Source organism: Schistocerca cancellata, chromosome 2, assembly GCF_023864275.1.
Source record: "Schistocerca cancellata isolate TAMUIC-IGC-003103 chromosome 2, iqSchCanc2.1, whole genome shotgun sequence".
In the NCBI taxonomy this organism is placed as follows: domain Eukaryota; kingdom Metazoa; phylum Arthropoda; class Insecta; order Orthoptera; family Acrididae; genus Schistocerca; species Schistocerca cancellata.
In genome coordinates this window covers 699,590,417-699,603,293 of record NC_064627.1, presented here as the reverse complement: position 1 = coordinate 699,603,293, position 12,877 = coordinate 699,590,417, and the positions used below count along the sequence as shown (strand labels likewise).

Genomic DNA, 12,877 nt, shown 5'->3' with positions numbered 1-12,877 from the left:
GACTGCGATAAGCAAATGCGCAGTTTAGTTCTACATGTGAGCGCTGTTATTGGTAATTATGGAGATTGAAGAAGTGGAGCTAGAAACTTCGTGCTAACTCTTCTCGAATAACATGACAGGAGCCACCAAGTGTTAGTGTGACTACTTCTAGAGTATTGTTACAGTGTTTGGAGTCATTATCAAGTAGGCATGACAACAGACGTCCAAAGATATGGGAGAAATGCTGCTAAGATCGTAAGGCGTTGGTATAGCCCATACGAAAGTGTAACAGGAGACTTAAACGGGAATCATAGGAGGAAACACGACGTAGTTCTCGCGAAATTTTGTTCGAAGAAGATCCTGCCAGTAACATATATCGATGGTAGGCAATTACAACCTCGTGTAACTCCATTTGTCTGTGAAAACCTCGTAATTCCAGTAACCAGTAAATCCATTATCAAAGAGAGATTTGAAAGTGCACGAATTTCCCTCATCTGTCGATAACTAAGCTTCTGCTATAAAGTTGCACATGTAGCAACTGTATCTATATCATTTTATATTATTTTTAAGACCGTTTTTGCTTCTCCTGTAAAATTTAACAAAATGGAGTTACGAGGTTTTCATCGCTTATCATCGATATCTCGTCCAGCAATCGTGTGAATAACGTAAGAGCGCTTACAGAGGCAGATAATCAATCATTTTCTCCTCGGTCGATGTATGCGAATGAAATATGAAAGCAAATAACTAACATTTGTGTGACGTACCCTCCGCCATGCACTGCACAGTGACCTGCGGATTTGTTATGTTGATTAGATACAGATTAACTATAGCCATCGACAGTGTTATATGTTCTCATTGTACACTTTACCCTTGACATGACTCCCGGCATAAATCCTGAGGATTAAGTTCCAGTGATGTTGGACTTTGAGCCCTGCTCGACCTATCCATCTTTGACCACAATGTAGGAAGGAAGGAAGAATTTAACGTTGTGTCGACAGTGAGGTCATTAGAGACGGAACAGTTTCAGACTGCGAAAGGATGGGGAAGGAAATTGGTCATGCCCTTTTCAAAGGAACCATCCCAGCATTTGCCTGGGGCAATTTAGGGAAATCACGGAAAAATCGATGGCAGGATATGGATTTGAACCGTCGTCCACCCGAATGTGGGTTCAGTGTGATAACCAATGCGCCACCTTGCTCGGAACCATATTGGCTCGTTACATCAACAGCAAAATGTGCCGGTGCCCCATCGTGCTTCCACTCCACAACCTTGGGCCATGGGTGAATTATGAGAACAACTGCATAAGGACTTCATCGAAAAGTTTACATTTTAAATTCGTTTTTATTAACTAGGACGATATTTCTTCCCGAATTCAGTGTCGGCTCTTTGGTTGGTTGGTTTGTGGGGGTTAAAGGGACCAGCATAAATCCTGGCATAAATCCTGAGGATTAAGTTCAAGTGATGTTGGACTTTGAGCCCTGCTCGACCTATCCATCTTTGACCACAATGTAGGAAGGAAGGAAGAATTTAACGTTGTGTCGACAGTGAGGTCATTAGAGACGGAACACAGTTTCAGACTGCGAAAGGATGGGGAAGGAAATCGGTCATGCCCTTTTCAAAGGAAACATCCCAGCATTTGCCTGGGGCAATTTAGGTAAATCACGGAAACATCGATGGCAGGATATGGATTTGAACCGTCGTCCACCCGAATGTGGGTTCAGTGTGATAACCAATGCGCCACCTTGCTCGGGACCATATTGGCTCGTTACATCAACAGAAAAATGTGCCGGTGCCCCATCGTGCTTCCACTCCACAACCTTGGGCCATGGGTGAATTATGAGAACAACTGCATAAGGACTTCATCGAAAAGTTTACATTTTAAATCCGTTTTTATTAACTAGGACGATATTTCTTCCCGAAGTCAGTGTCGGCTCTTTGGTTGGTTGGTTTGTGGGGGTTAAAGGGACCATACTGCTACGGTCATCGGTCCCTGTCGGCTCTTTATCACACACTACACTTGTCTCGCAAACGACTCATTTGAAGACCCATGATTACTGGAACGCTTTTCCTTGCATTACTGTATATTTCCACTCCTGTCACTTCTCGCTATTAGTTCTGATTACCCTAAATCACTACTTAATGGCTCTGAGCACTATGGGTCTTAACTTCTGAGGTCGTCAGTCTCCTAGAACTTAGAACTACTTAAACGTAACTAACCTAAGGACATCACACACATCCATGCCGGAGGCAGGATTCGAACCTGCAACCGTAGCGGTCGCGTGGTTGCAGACTGTACTTAATGTAATCCTATAACATTATGCAGAGCAAACAGGTACTCATTCGTCCGAAGGCTGTTGGCAGATTGTCTCACAATCGTGCTCATTCGCTCGCACGATATAGTGTGCACGCCAAATGTCATATGAATGTGCAAAAAGCAATCGATTACAGAATTCTGAAGTTACGTGAGAATCTGTAAAACTGTCACATGAACCAATAATAAAAAGTCTGAACACGTTCTGTGATGTGTGTTGTGAATGCAGCAGCCGGCCGGGGTGGCCGAGCGGTTCTAGGCGCTACAGTCTGGAACCGCGGAACCGCTAAGGTCGTAGATTCGAATCCTGCCTTGGACATGGATGTGTGTAATGTCCTTAGGTTAGTTAGGTTTAAGTAATTCTATGTTCTAGGGGACTGATGACCTCAGAAGTTAAGTCCCGTGGTGCTCAGATCCATTTGAACCATTTGAATTCAGTAAAGCGTTGTATGCCAGTTACAGTTACTGGCAGAAACGAATTGTCCATAAAGACACTGTAAGCAGAGACGCGCTCTCAAATGATGACCAGGAATAACTCATTACAAAGACGCAACAACGCAGTATGTTGTCTACTACTGCGGCACTGAGCGACTTACCTGATGACGAGGCACTGGATGGCCAACATGACGCCGTAGACGGCGTACTGCAGCCAGAAGGCGCGGAAGATGGCGCTCAGCAGGCTCGGCTTCTTCCCCTTCCCTGCTTGCCTCGCCTTCGCGATCTCCTTCTTCCATGCTCTGCAAAAACACATAACATGATATATCCTGAAATAATAACAACCGTGCAGATCTCTTTTCTCCTGTTCCCTTACATATTTCCTCGTGTTCTGTTTTACTTCCTGGCTTTAGTGAATTCTTTCGAAAGATAAAAGTCTGTTACACAAGGTAGGCACAGTATAGTAAGTGATCAATTGATCGACTGTGGTTCCTTGCATATACTGATAAATACATGTAGTCTCACCAAAACATCTTTTAGTGTGGAAAAAAATAAATTATTAAAATAACTTAGGGAATACAGACGGGTAACGTTGTCGACAACCGCAGATATTTCGACGGGTGAACACCCCGTCACTTTCAAGCTACAAATGCAGCAACAGAGAGGTGTGAAACGAAATTTAAATCCTCCATAGGCGGAGCTGCGGGGTCGAGACTCATAATACGGCGAATGCAGAAAGCCAACACGAACATCGTAAACATCTAGCGCCATCACACCGTCAAACATAACGAACTATTGACAAGTGATCGCCAAAGGAATCGCTGAGTTAAGAAAAAATCTACGGATATCAGTCACCGAATGCTGGCCCCTATAAGGACTGGACCAGAGGTGGGATTCCTCCTACATCTCGGTCAGGGAGCCTGAAGATGGCGTAATTTAGCGCTGAAACTGGCTGCTCAAATAAAATAACTGGAAATTTAAACGGCTGAGGGTTTTTTGATTCTACGTTTTATACTGAACAGCCGAGGTCCCGCAACCATCAGCGTAAATATGGACTTACAGAACAGTTTGATGATGTTTCTTTGATGTTAACAGCGCTCTACAAAGGCATATATGTGAGCCAAACCTAAGAGTTCTGGGAGTATTTGCACCTGATATAATATTTCAAGAGTGTAGACTAAAAATTCCACCGTGACTCGATAGTATGGTGACTGCGAGATATAACGTCAAACTATACATTTAAATTTCCGGTATTCGATCGACAATGGCCTTCGTAATTTTTAAAAAACTTAAATACACAGCCTTACGATTATTTTCTTTGTCAGCTGGCATAACGTCCACTTCTGGCTTTGCTCTGTGTATGCCAAAAACTCTTCCCTCTGTGCTGTATCTATATACGGGAGAGCAACAGCTGTATTACGAACTATGTCCACGTATTAGTTACTGCTTCCTAATAAGGAGCCCAGGTAAAGAGTAGCACCCAGTGATCGGTGTACCGTATGTCGTGGCAGGTCCTTCACCTTTGATAGAGGACCTAAACTTACCCATTATTATCCTAGGAAAGCACAATCTCTCCATTTCTCTTCGCTTTAGGTAATCACGTGAAGATTAATGACCGATGTCAAGGATAAATATTGATTGGTGACAGCATAGCACAACAACAGACATATATGAATGTTTAGACGCATATTTAGTATTACGTCTCCTATTATGCTGACGGAAAATAAAGACTGATGTCTGCCTAGATGTTTCCACACCGAGAGTTTTCTCTTAATAAATGAAAACTCTCGTGTCTGCATTTTATGGTGAAGGCTACTTGACTGCGGATTTCAGGGAAACCGTTTTCGCTATTGGACTGGTTTTGGCATGTGTAGTAAGAATTACGTAATCCCTTGAGGCGTAAGGACAGCTACATCTACCTTGAACTCAAGTAGTACTGGCTTCTACGTCGGAGAATGGGAACCATAAATTACAGCGACCTCTTGAATGTAAAGCATCATGCAAAGCTCTTTCGTAATGAATTGCAATTCTGCGCAACGAGATGATAGCTGTGCTTGTTTGCTCGTTGACCTGCCGTTTCATGTTACACTAAACGGACGATAAACGGCGTGTTTTTTTAACCGGTTCTTTCTGGCGCGGTCACTTTGGCCACAATGTCTCCACTCACAATGTGCTCTATACCCTGCTAGCTGCCTCTGTTGGAAAATACCATGGATACTCACCATGGAACTCTTTGCTAAATCTCTACTGATGTACGTTACATGTTAAGATTGACTAATTTACTCCAGCTTCTTCATAGTGATATTGTCCACATATGGAAGAAAGTGGAAAATATACCAAAAACTATATACGTTAGTCATTAGAACTGTTCCTAATCAAGGTAACAATATTTCTGATTATACAATAGAGATTTTTTTATGCTCATAAGCAATTGGCGGTACAGTAGTGTTATTAGGCTTCAATCGAATTTGAGTTATTAAATAACTTGTTAATGTATCTAACAATGATACGCAAATACTCAATATTTCTTTACGGTTTTTTCGTGTGAATCAAGCAACGGATTTCCGCTTACATTGTCGTGCGTCATCGGCAGGGTTCGTCTCATGTATTTCATGTATTTCTACCGGTTTCCTAATAGCAGAAAGTGTGTTAAACAAATCCGAAAAATTTCGCTTCGTTATACATATTCTACTGGTATATGATGGAAAGCTGTAGCCATGACGACTGTTAGGTTTCGAAATACTAGTGCACCAAATTTTTTACAGCAATTTACTCTCCCATTCCTCATATTTGGACTTATATTTCGTCAATGGACATGTTTTGCAATACTAAATCTCTGTGATATTAGTGGAGTTACCCGGCCGTATAGCCGTGTGCGTTAAAGCGCCCGCTTCCGGAACGGGAAGATGCGACGGTCCTGAGTCGAATCCATAAGTGGAAAACAGAAAGGAAAGTAGTGAACACATATGGACTGTGTCTGTAAACAGTTAGGGGTCTCGTGAAAACATGCTGGTCAAAGTGATTTGCCTGGATACATAGTGCAAAATCGAAAACAACGAGGGTATAGGCTGCGGTTAGATTAACTGATTTCTGTACTCATCCTGAGAGCATATAACAGCACCGATGATAGTGGTCAGCAGAAGGTAAAAAATCATCGTGTAAAATAAGGGAGTTCCTGGAACTTGTCTGAAAGAGTGCATTCATGGAGCTTGGCCACCCGTGCAGCAGGTGCTAATATAACGGGGAAAGTTTACTCGGACATAGATGGTGACGTATGAAACACGTTGTTAGTATCCCCTCCAGGATAACAGCATTCAGGAATGTAATGTGTGCGCGCCTCATAAAGTATTCTCAGCCAGCTTTGCAGGCAAGGCCGAGGATGAGCCAACGGCTACGGAACGCGCTGACACGTGTGCAGTCACGTTTTCCAACCTGCCGTGCACGTGAGAACCTTATCTCACACCCCTCGCTTCTACAAGTCAGCCAACGAACTTACCGGTACAAATCTTACACTCTCGGTGCAGCATGCACCTTATTCTGTTCCAATATCGAGGAGCGCTGTTAGAGTTTCAAATTGTGTTTTATACATTTTAATCCTATATGCACGATTACGGCAGGTGTTATCAAGTTACTTGTTGTCGGGAGTTATTAGTCACCCTAACACATGGTCGACGGACAGACAAGATGTTGCCTCACAGTGGATGTTCATAAATATGTGACCGCATTGAGGAATTTGTGATAAATAAAACTCTGTAAGTTATCCAGTATGGTAGATGTTCGCTAGAAACGAAAGTAACTTCGGGGAACCTGGAAAAGCCTTAACAACTCTGTTAATGTTCTCACTATACATAAGCGAAATATGAGGATCAGCAGGCACATTCAGGCTGTTCGCAGACGATGCTGTTGTCGATAAGAAAGTATTGTGGGTGCGTGATCGTAATAAAATACAGAACGACTTAGACAGTACCTGGTATACCGAATGACTGCTCTCATTAACTGTGGATAGCTGCGAGATAATACCCACAACAAAGCGAAAACCCGATGGCACTCGATCGCATGTTCAACGGTAAACGTCTCGGGCCTTCCGTGTGCTTCATATATCTGGGGACAATACTATGAAGCGGAATGAAATGAGACAAACACGGGAAGGCGAATGAAAGACCTGGATACGTTAGGATTGTTCATAAAGAGGGGGGCGGAAGGCCTCTACAACACTGAAGTTGTAAGTTGTTCTGAAACACAGTCCTTCACTTCGTGTCATCAATTCCTAAATTCGGTACTTGTTTTTCACCGACCTTAATGTCGGGCTCCATTTGCGGAATTTGAAAGCTTGTAAAGTTCATTTTTGAAAGTTCTGACACTTCCACGTATACGTAGTGAATTAAAGGAGAGATCTTCGATTTGTAGAACTACTCGTAAAAGTCCTAGCGTTCGCCTGAAGTTAGGCTGCAGGTGGAAACATCCAAGTTCGCAGAACGGTATTACAGATAGTGTCATCCATCCCGCACAGTGTGAGCAGAACAGCAAACTTCTTAAAACCTCTACTATATTCAGCGGGTCAGGTTGTTCTTACACTGAACTCAAAATTGTGAAACCTAATAACAGTTAGGAATTATCAGGAAATGAGAAGTGAGTATCACAACCTACACCGACTAGTCGTTTGTACAAAGGACCTTGAAAGTTTGACATTCAGACTATTATGCGAAAACTGAGTGCTATCATCATCAGCATCAGTGTACGCTCCATTATCATTACCGATGAAATGCACATGTTTCCAAAGTCGCCCATTATAATTTTATTATGGCCTGACAAATCATGTTCTGGGATAATTTTGTGCATTTCCAGAGGAACTTCTGCGTCCAGACAAGAGCTAGCAGAACTATTTGGGCATTAATTCGAGAACTTCGTGTATGCTGCTATTTAAGCATCTAGGAATTTCAGCACTATCATCCCAGAATGTATTGTATAGTCCCTTATAGGATTTGTAGTTAATAGCATGAGATCGTATAAAAGGGCTGTAGAATATACTCAATTAGAAACCCACAAAGAGAAAACATTTGTGACTGGATAACAATTCCCTAACTATTTTACACCGTGTTGTGTTCTTTCAGTAGCTTCAGTTTTCAATAGCCATTCAGTAGTAATAAAAATATGAAGGATAAAATATGTTTTAAAATCTAAGTTAAAAATACTTGCGTGAAACATACTCCTTTATTCTGTATGAGCCGTAGTTTACAGAATGTAATTGTAATGAGATATTTGTAATATATACTACGACAGTTCCCATGCTTTTTAGTCTGTCTGTATCTTTTATCATCTTTCTGTGATGTGTATGTGCTATGACTTGTGCCATGACCAAGCAGTTTTAGCATAGATGATCCTCTGGAAATCGAAACAATAGAAAATGGACACATTGTTGATAAGTTAGTTCGACAAATATAATTGGAGACAGGAATAGCAGAGAATGACAGAAGTGTATACAATGATAGCAGGATCTAGTTTAGTTTAATGACCAACGTAAACATACCAAACTGATTATCGGTTTCAATTTACGCAACATATACCCCGTCTAAATAACATAAACCAACGCATTTTAACCTCTACTTACTGAACACCCTTATATTGCCCAGAGACAACCCATGGCATATACAAGTAAAGTTTGGAAGGTGGGAGACGAGGTACTGGCAGAAGTAAAGCTGTGAGGAGGGGCCGTGAGTCGTGCTTGGGTAGTAAAGTTTGGAAGGTAGGAGACTAGGAACTGGCAGAAGTAAAGCTGTTAGGAGGGGCTGTGAGTCGTGCTTGAGTAGCTCAGTTGGTAGAGCACTTGCCCGCCAAAGGCATATGTCCCGAGTTCGAGTCTCGGTCTGGCACACAGTTTTAATCTGCCAGGAAGATTCATGGCATATACAGTATACACTAGCTCCATTCGCTAATAGACCAGGGGAGAAGCCGGCTAGTATGGATATTAAGTGCCCTCCGCCATGCACTGCACTGTAGCTTGAGGACTACACATTCACTACGTGATCAAAAGTATCCGGACACCACCTAAAACATTCGCTTTTCCTATTAGGTGGATTGTGCTGCCAGGTACTCCATATCAGTGACCTCAGTAGTCATTAGACATTGTGAGAGAGCAGAGTGGGGCCCTCCGCGGAACTCACGGACTTCGAACGTGGTCAGGTGATTGCGTGTCACTTGTGTCATATGTCTGTACACTAGATTTTCACACTCCTAAACATCCCCAGGTCCACTGTTTCCAATGTGACAGCGAAGTGGAAATGTGAAGGAACATGTACAGCACAAAAGCGTACAAACCGACCTCGTCTGTTGACTGACAGAGACCACTGACAGTTGAAGAGGGCTGTAATGTGTAATAGACATACATCTATCCAGACCATCGCACAGGAAGTCCAAACTGCATCAGAATCCTTTGCAAGTACTATGACAGTTAGGCGGTAGGTGAGAAAACTTAGATTTTGTGATCGAGCGGCTGTTCATACACCACTCATCACGCCGGTAAATGTCAAAGGGCGCCTCGCTTGGTGTAAGGAGCGTAAACATTGGACGATTGAACAGTGGAAAAACGTTGTGTGGAGTGACGAATCATGGTACACAATGTGGCGATTCGATGGCAGGGTGTGGACATGGCGAATGCCCGGTGAACGGCATCTGCCAGTGTGTGTAGTCCAACTAACATTCGGAGGCGGCGCTGTTATGGTGTGGTCGTGTTTTTCATGGAGGGCGCTTGCACCCCTTGTTGTTTTGCGTGCCGCTATCACAGCGCAGGCCTACATTGATGTTTTAAGCACCTTCTTGCTTCCCACTGCTGAAGAGTAGTTCGAGGATGGCGATTGCATCTTTCAACACGATCGAGCACCTGTTCATAATGCACGGCCTGTGGCGGAGATGTTACACGACAATCCCTGTAATGGACTGGCCTGCACTGAGTCCTGACCTTAATCCTATAGAACACCTTTGGGATGTTTTGGAACGCCGGCTTCGTGCCAGCCCTCACCGACCGACATCCATACCTCTCCTCAGTGCAGCACTCCGTGAAGAATGAGCTGCCATTTCCCAAGAAACTTTCCAGCACGTGATTGAACGTATGCCTGCGGGAGTGGAAGCTGTCATCAAGGCTAAGAGTGGGCCAACACCATATTGAATTCCAGCATTACAGATGGAGGGCGCCATGAACTTACGAGTCATTTTCAGTCAGGTGTCCGGGTACTTTTGATCACATAGTGTATTTTCGGACTACGCGTATATTTCACAGGCCCTTTTATAAGATCCCAGACTGTTAACTACAAATCCCATAAGGAACTATACAAAACATTCTGGTATCACAGTGTTGAAATGACTAGATGCTTAAATAGCAACCTACAAGTAAGTCCGTAGTAACTGCATATGAAAACCGTTTCCAACCGTACCCAAGCAGCTGAAGCCATCGTCACAAAGGAGAGGCAACTTGAAAGAGTCTGTAACTGCTGCTTCAGGATAGATTATACATATTCTTGACCGTAGCTGCACCGTCGTTCACCGTATTAACACTGGAGAGAGCGACTTACACCTTTTATCGAGTCTGAAGGACCTCCACTATAATTTATCAAGCCACGTTCAGCAACCCTGAGAGCAAAACTGATTTTCCCCATCCATAAACGCAGCATCGATGGCTCGGTGGTCTCACTCATCAGCCACAAACGCCCTCAGGAAAAAGAAGGAAAAAAATGTACCGTAAGATAAAATGTAGCTAGAGCGAGGTATAAGGTTATCACAATATTACTATTCTAACAACGTAGCTATGTATCAGTCCGTACATTGCTTCAAGAAAGCACACCTTCATGAGTTCCATGCACAATAAGTAGTATCGTTGAAATATTTAAAGGGCACATGACGAAACAGAGCTACGTACTGCAGGTACTATGTAACTTTGGCCCTAGTCTGGCGTTAGCCACTATAACACAGAAATACAATGTACAACAGGCGAAAGAGTGTAACAGAAACGTCAAAAACGTTAACTGTTATACATTCGATGAAAGACGTACATCTCGCGAGATGTTCAGCCCCTACGTAGAAATCACGCATATACAACGAGGCTGATCGTACAGAGAGCATGTTCCATGAATGGAACAGAAATAAACTTTAATATATGGTTTAATGAAAAGTACTAATTGCCACGCACATCACTGCGATTTGCAGAGTAAAGCGGGAGAATGGGGTTCAGATCTACGTCTGTCCTTCCCCATTTAGGTCTTCTGCGATTTCCTTCTAACAATTCGGGTGATAGGTTGGATAGTTTTTTTGAAAATACCATGGCTCTTGTTATTGCCACGTTCCTAAAGACGAAACGTCAAATGATAATTTTCCATCCTTCAGCTGTCTGAAGATAAGGCATATGAAAAAAAAATGCGAGAACGTAACTCCGAGTGGCAAATCAGAATGGAGAAATCAGAAAGCTTTCGAACATCTTTACGGGTTCTGATAACTTCTTATTCGGATAATATCTTGCTTGCAGTGTAACTGTCCTTTGCATGAATCGGAGGCTGCCGCTGGCGTTGAAATGTTGTATGTGTTGTCAGTGATAAAGCGCATACGGGAACAGGTATTAAAACTTACAGATGTTAAAAATGAATTCCGAAGACGTTCAAAGACGAATAATCTGGTACGAAAGCCTCGACGCCTTGGAATGAGTTAGAAATACTGAAAAAAAAAAACAAGCATTGTGCTGTCAGTGGATGCGTCCAAATCTTTTAGTAGCAAATCATGAAGATGGCTAGTTTAATTTTTTTTCTTTTTTGTCAGAAACCGTCAACAAGATCAATTAAACCATCCGCCAGCCCTATTCTCAAGCTTGCCAGACCTCTAGAACTACCCAACTCCAGAAAATCAAGAGTTTAACGTTGTATAGTCTGAGAAATGACAAGCTACTGTGTACAGGTACATCGACTTTTCGAAATTATAATATCTTTATGTTCGATGCATCTCTCCCATGTCGTGCGTGTGGTTTGCCTGATTCAGGTCTTATTCTGTGAACGCAAAATGCACAGAAAAGCAGACGAACTTTCACAGCAGAGTAGCAGATGTGGTCCGAAGATCAAGAACATTTTTAACTGGTATTTCATTTAAATTGCGTATAATAAGATACTCTTCAGCTGAAATTTGTTGGGATACACAGTGCGCGGAGAAATCTGAGGACACGGTGGGGAAGACGCCCACGGCGCCCGCGTTCGGACTTGACGTAGTCTGATGTCAGACTGTTTGACCTTTCAAGGTGGCAAACAAAAGGCCTTCTTTTTTGCGTCGACATGACAGGGGGAGAAGCCCACGGGCCTGGCTCCATAGGAAACAGGTTCCATGGGCGACACGTGGCAACGCTGCGACCTTCTTGCGAGCGGAGCCGCGCTGTCCAAGAAAATGACCGCCCGTTCGCCGGAGAGGCTGCGCGGACCTGCTCGTCGTGAGCCAAAGACTGGTGGCCAGAACGCTCGTGTGCATGCCGCATCCTGCTCCCAAACGTGACGTTAAAAGCAGAGACGCGAAGATGCCATTTGCATCTGCCCTTTTTATCCCGATTGTGTATCATGGCAACATTTGAAAATCCACCGTAAATGCACTTGCCTTTTGATTTAATGTTTAGTAAGTATAAATTGCCTCCTTTCTCCTTTCTGAAGAGAGCACAGTTTACTAATTTCACGCGTTCATAAAATATCGTTGACATAATTTTTATGTTACGACAAAGCTTTCGGTTGCTCTGAAAAGGCATCACAGACTTTGGGAACAGCTCACACCCGACAAGCACATCTTTTTCTTCAGAGGCGAGACGAAATTGGCTATATACAGCTTACTTTTTGTTGTTTAACCCGTAACTGGTACACCTGGGTCCCAGGGACCCGAGCGAAATTTCTTTTTTCCAGCTCCGTGATGTGTGTGGTAGCACTGACTTCCCTCTCCCTGTACTCTCCTAACAATCAACTGGCTACCAGCCCACAACATTGTTGCAGGCGTTTCTTTGTTAGTTTTGTTTCTATAAAGGTGATCGGGTCCCGTGGACCCAGGTGTACCGTTAGTGAAAGTTTTCTTTTCGTGGCATTATTTCCGGTATCTTGGATTTACGGTGTAGTGCTTCAGAAAAATGAGCGAGGAAGATACTACAGA

General features: G+C 43.2%; 1 protein-coding gene across 2 annotated transcripts in view; it reads right to left on the bottom strand.

The window, feature by feature from the left end:
* LOC126162478 (ATP-binding cassette sub-family C member 4-like) overlaps positions 1 to 12,877 on the bottom strand; it is a 290,715-nt gene that overhangs the window by 109,431 nt on the left and 168,407 nt on the right. For both annotated transcript variants that reach the window (XM_049919019.1, XM_049919020.1), the window contains one exon: positions 2,887 to 3,027. In XM_049919019.1, the coding sequence (XP_049774976.1) occupies positions 2,887 to 3,027 (141 nt within the window). The remainder of the gene's footprint in view (positions 1 to 2,886; positions 3,028 to 12,877) is intronic.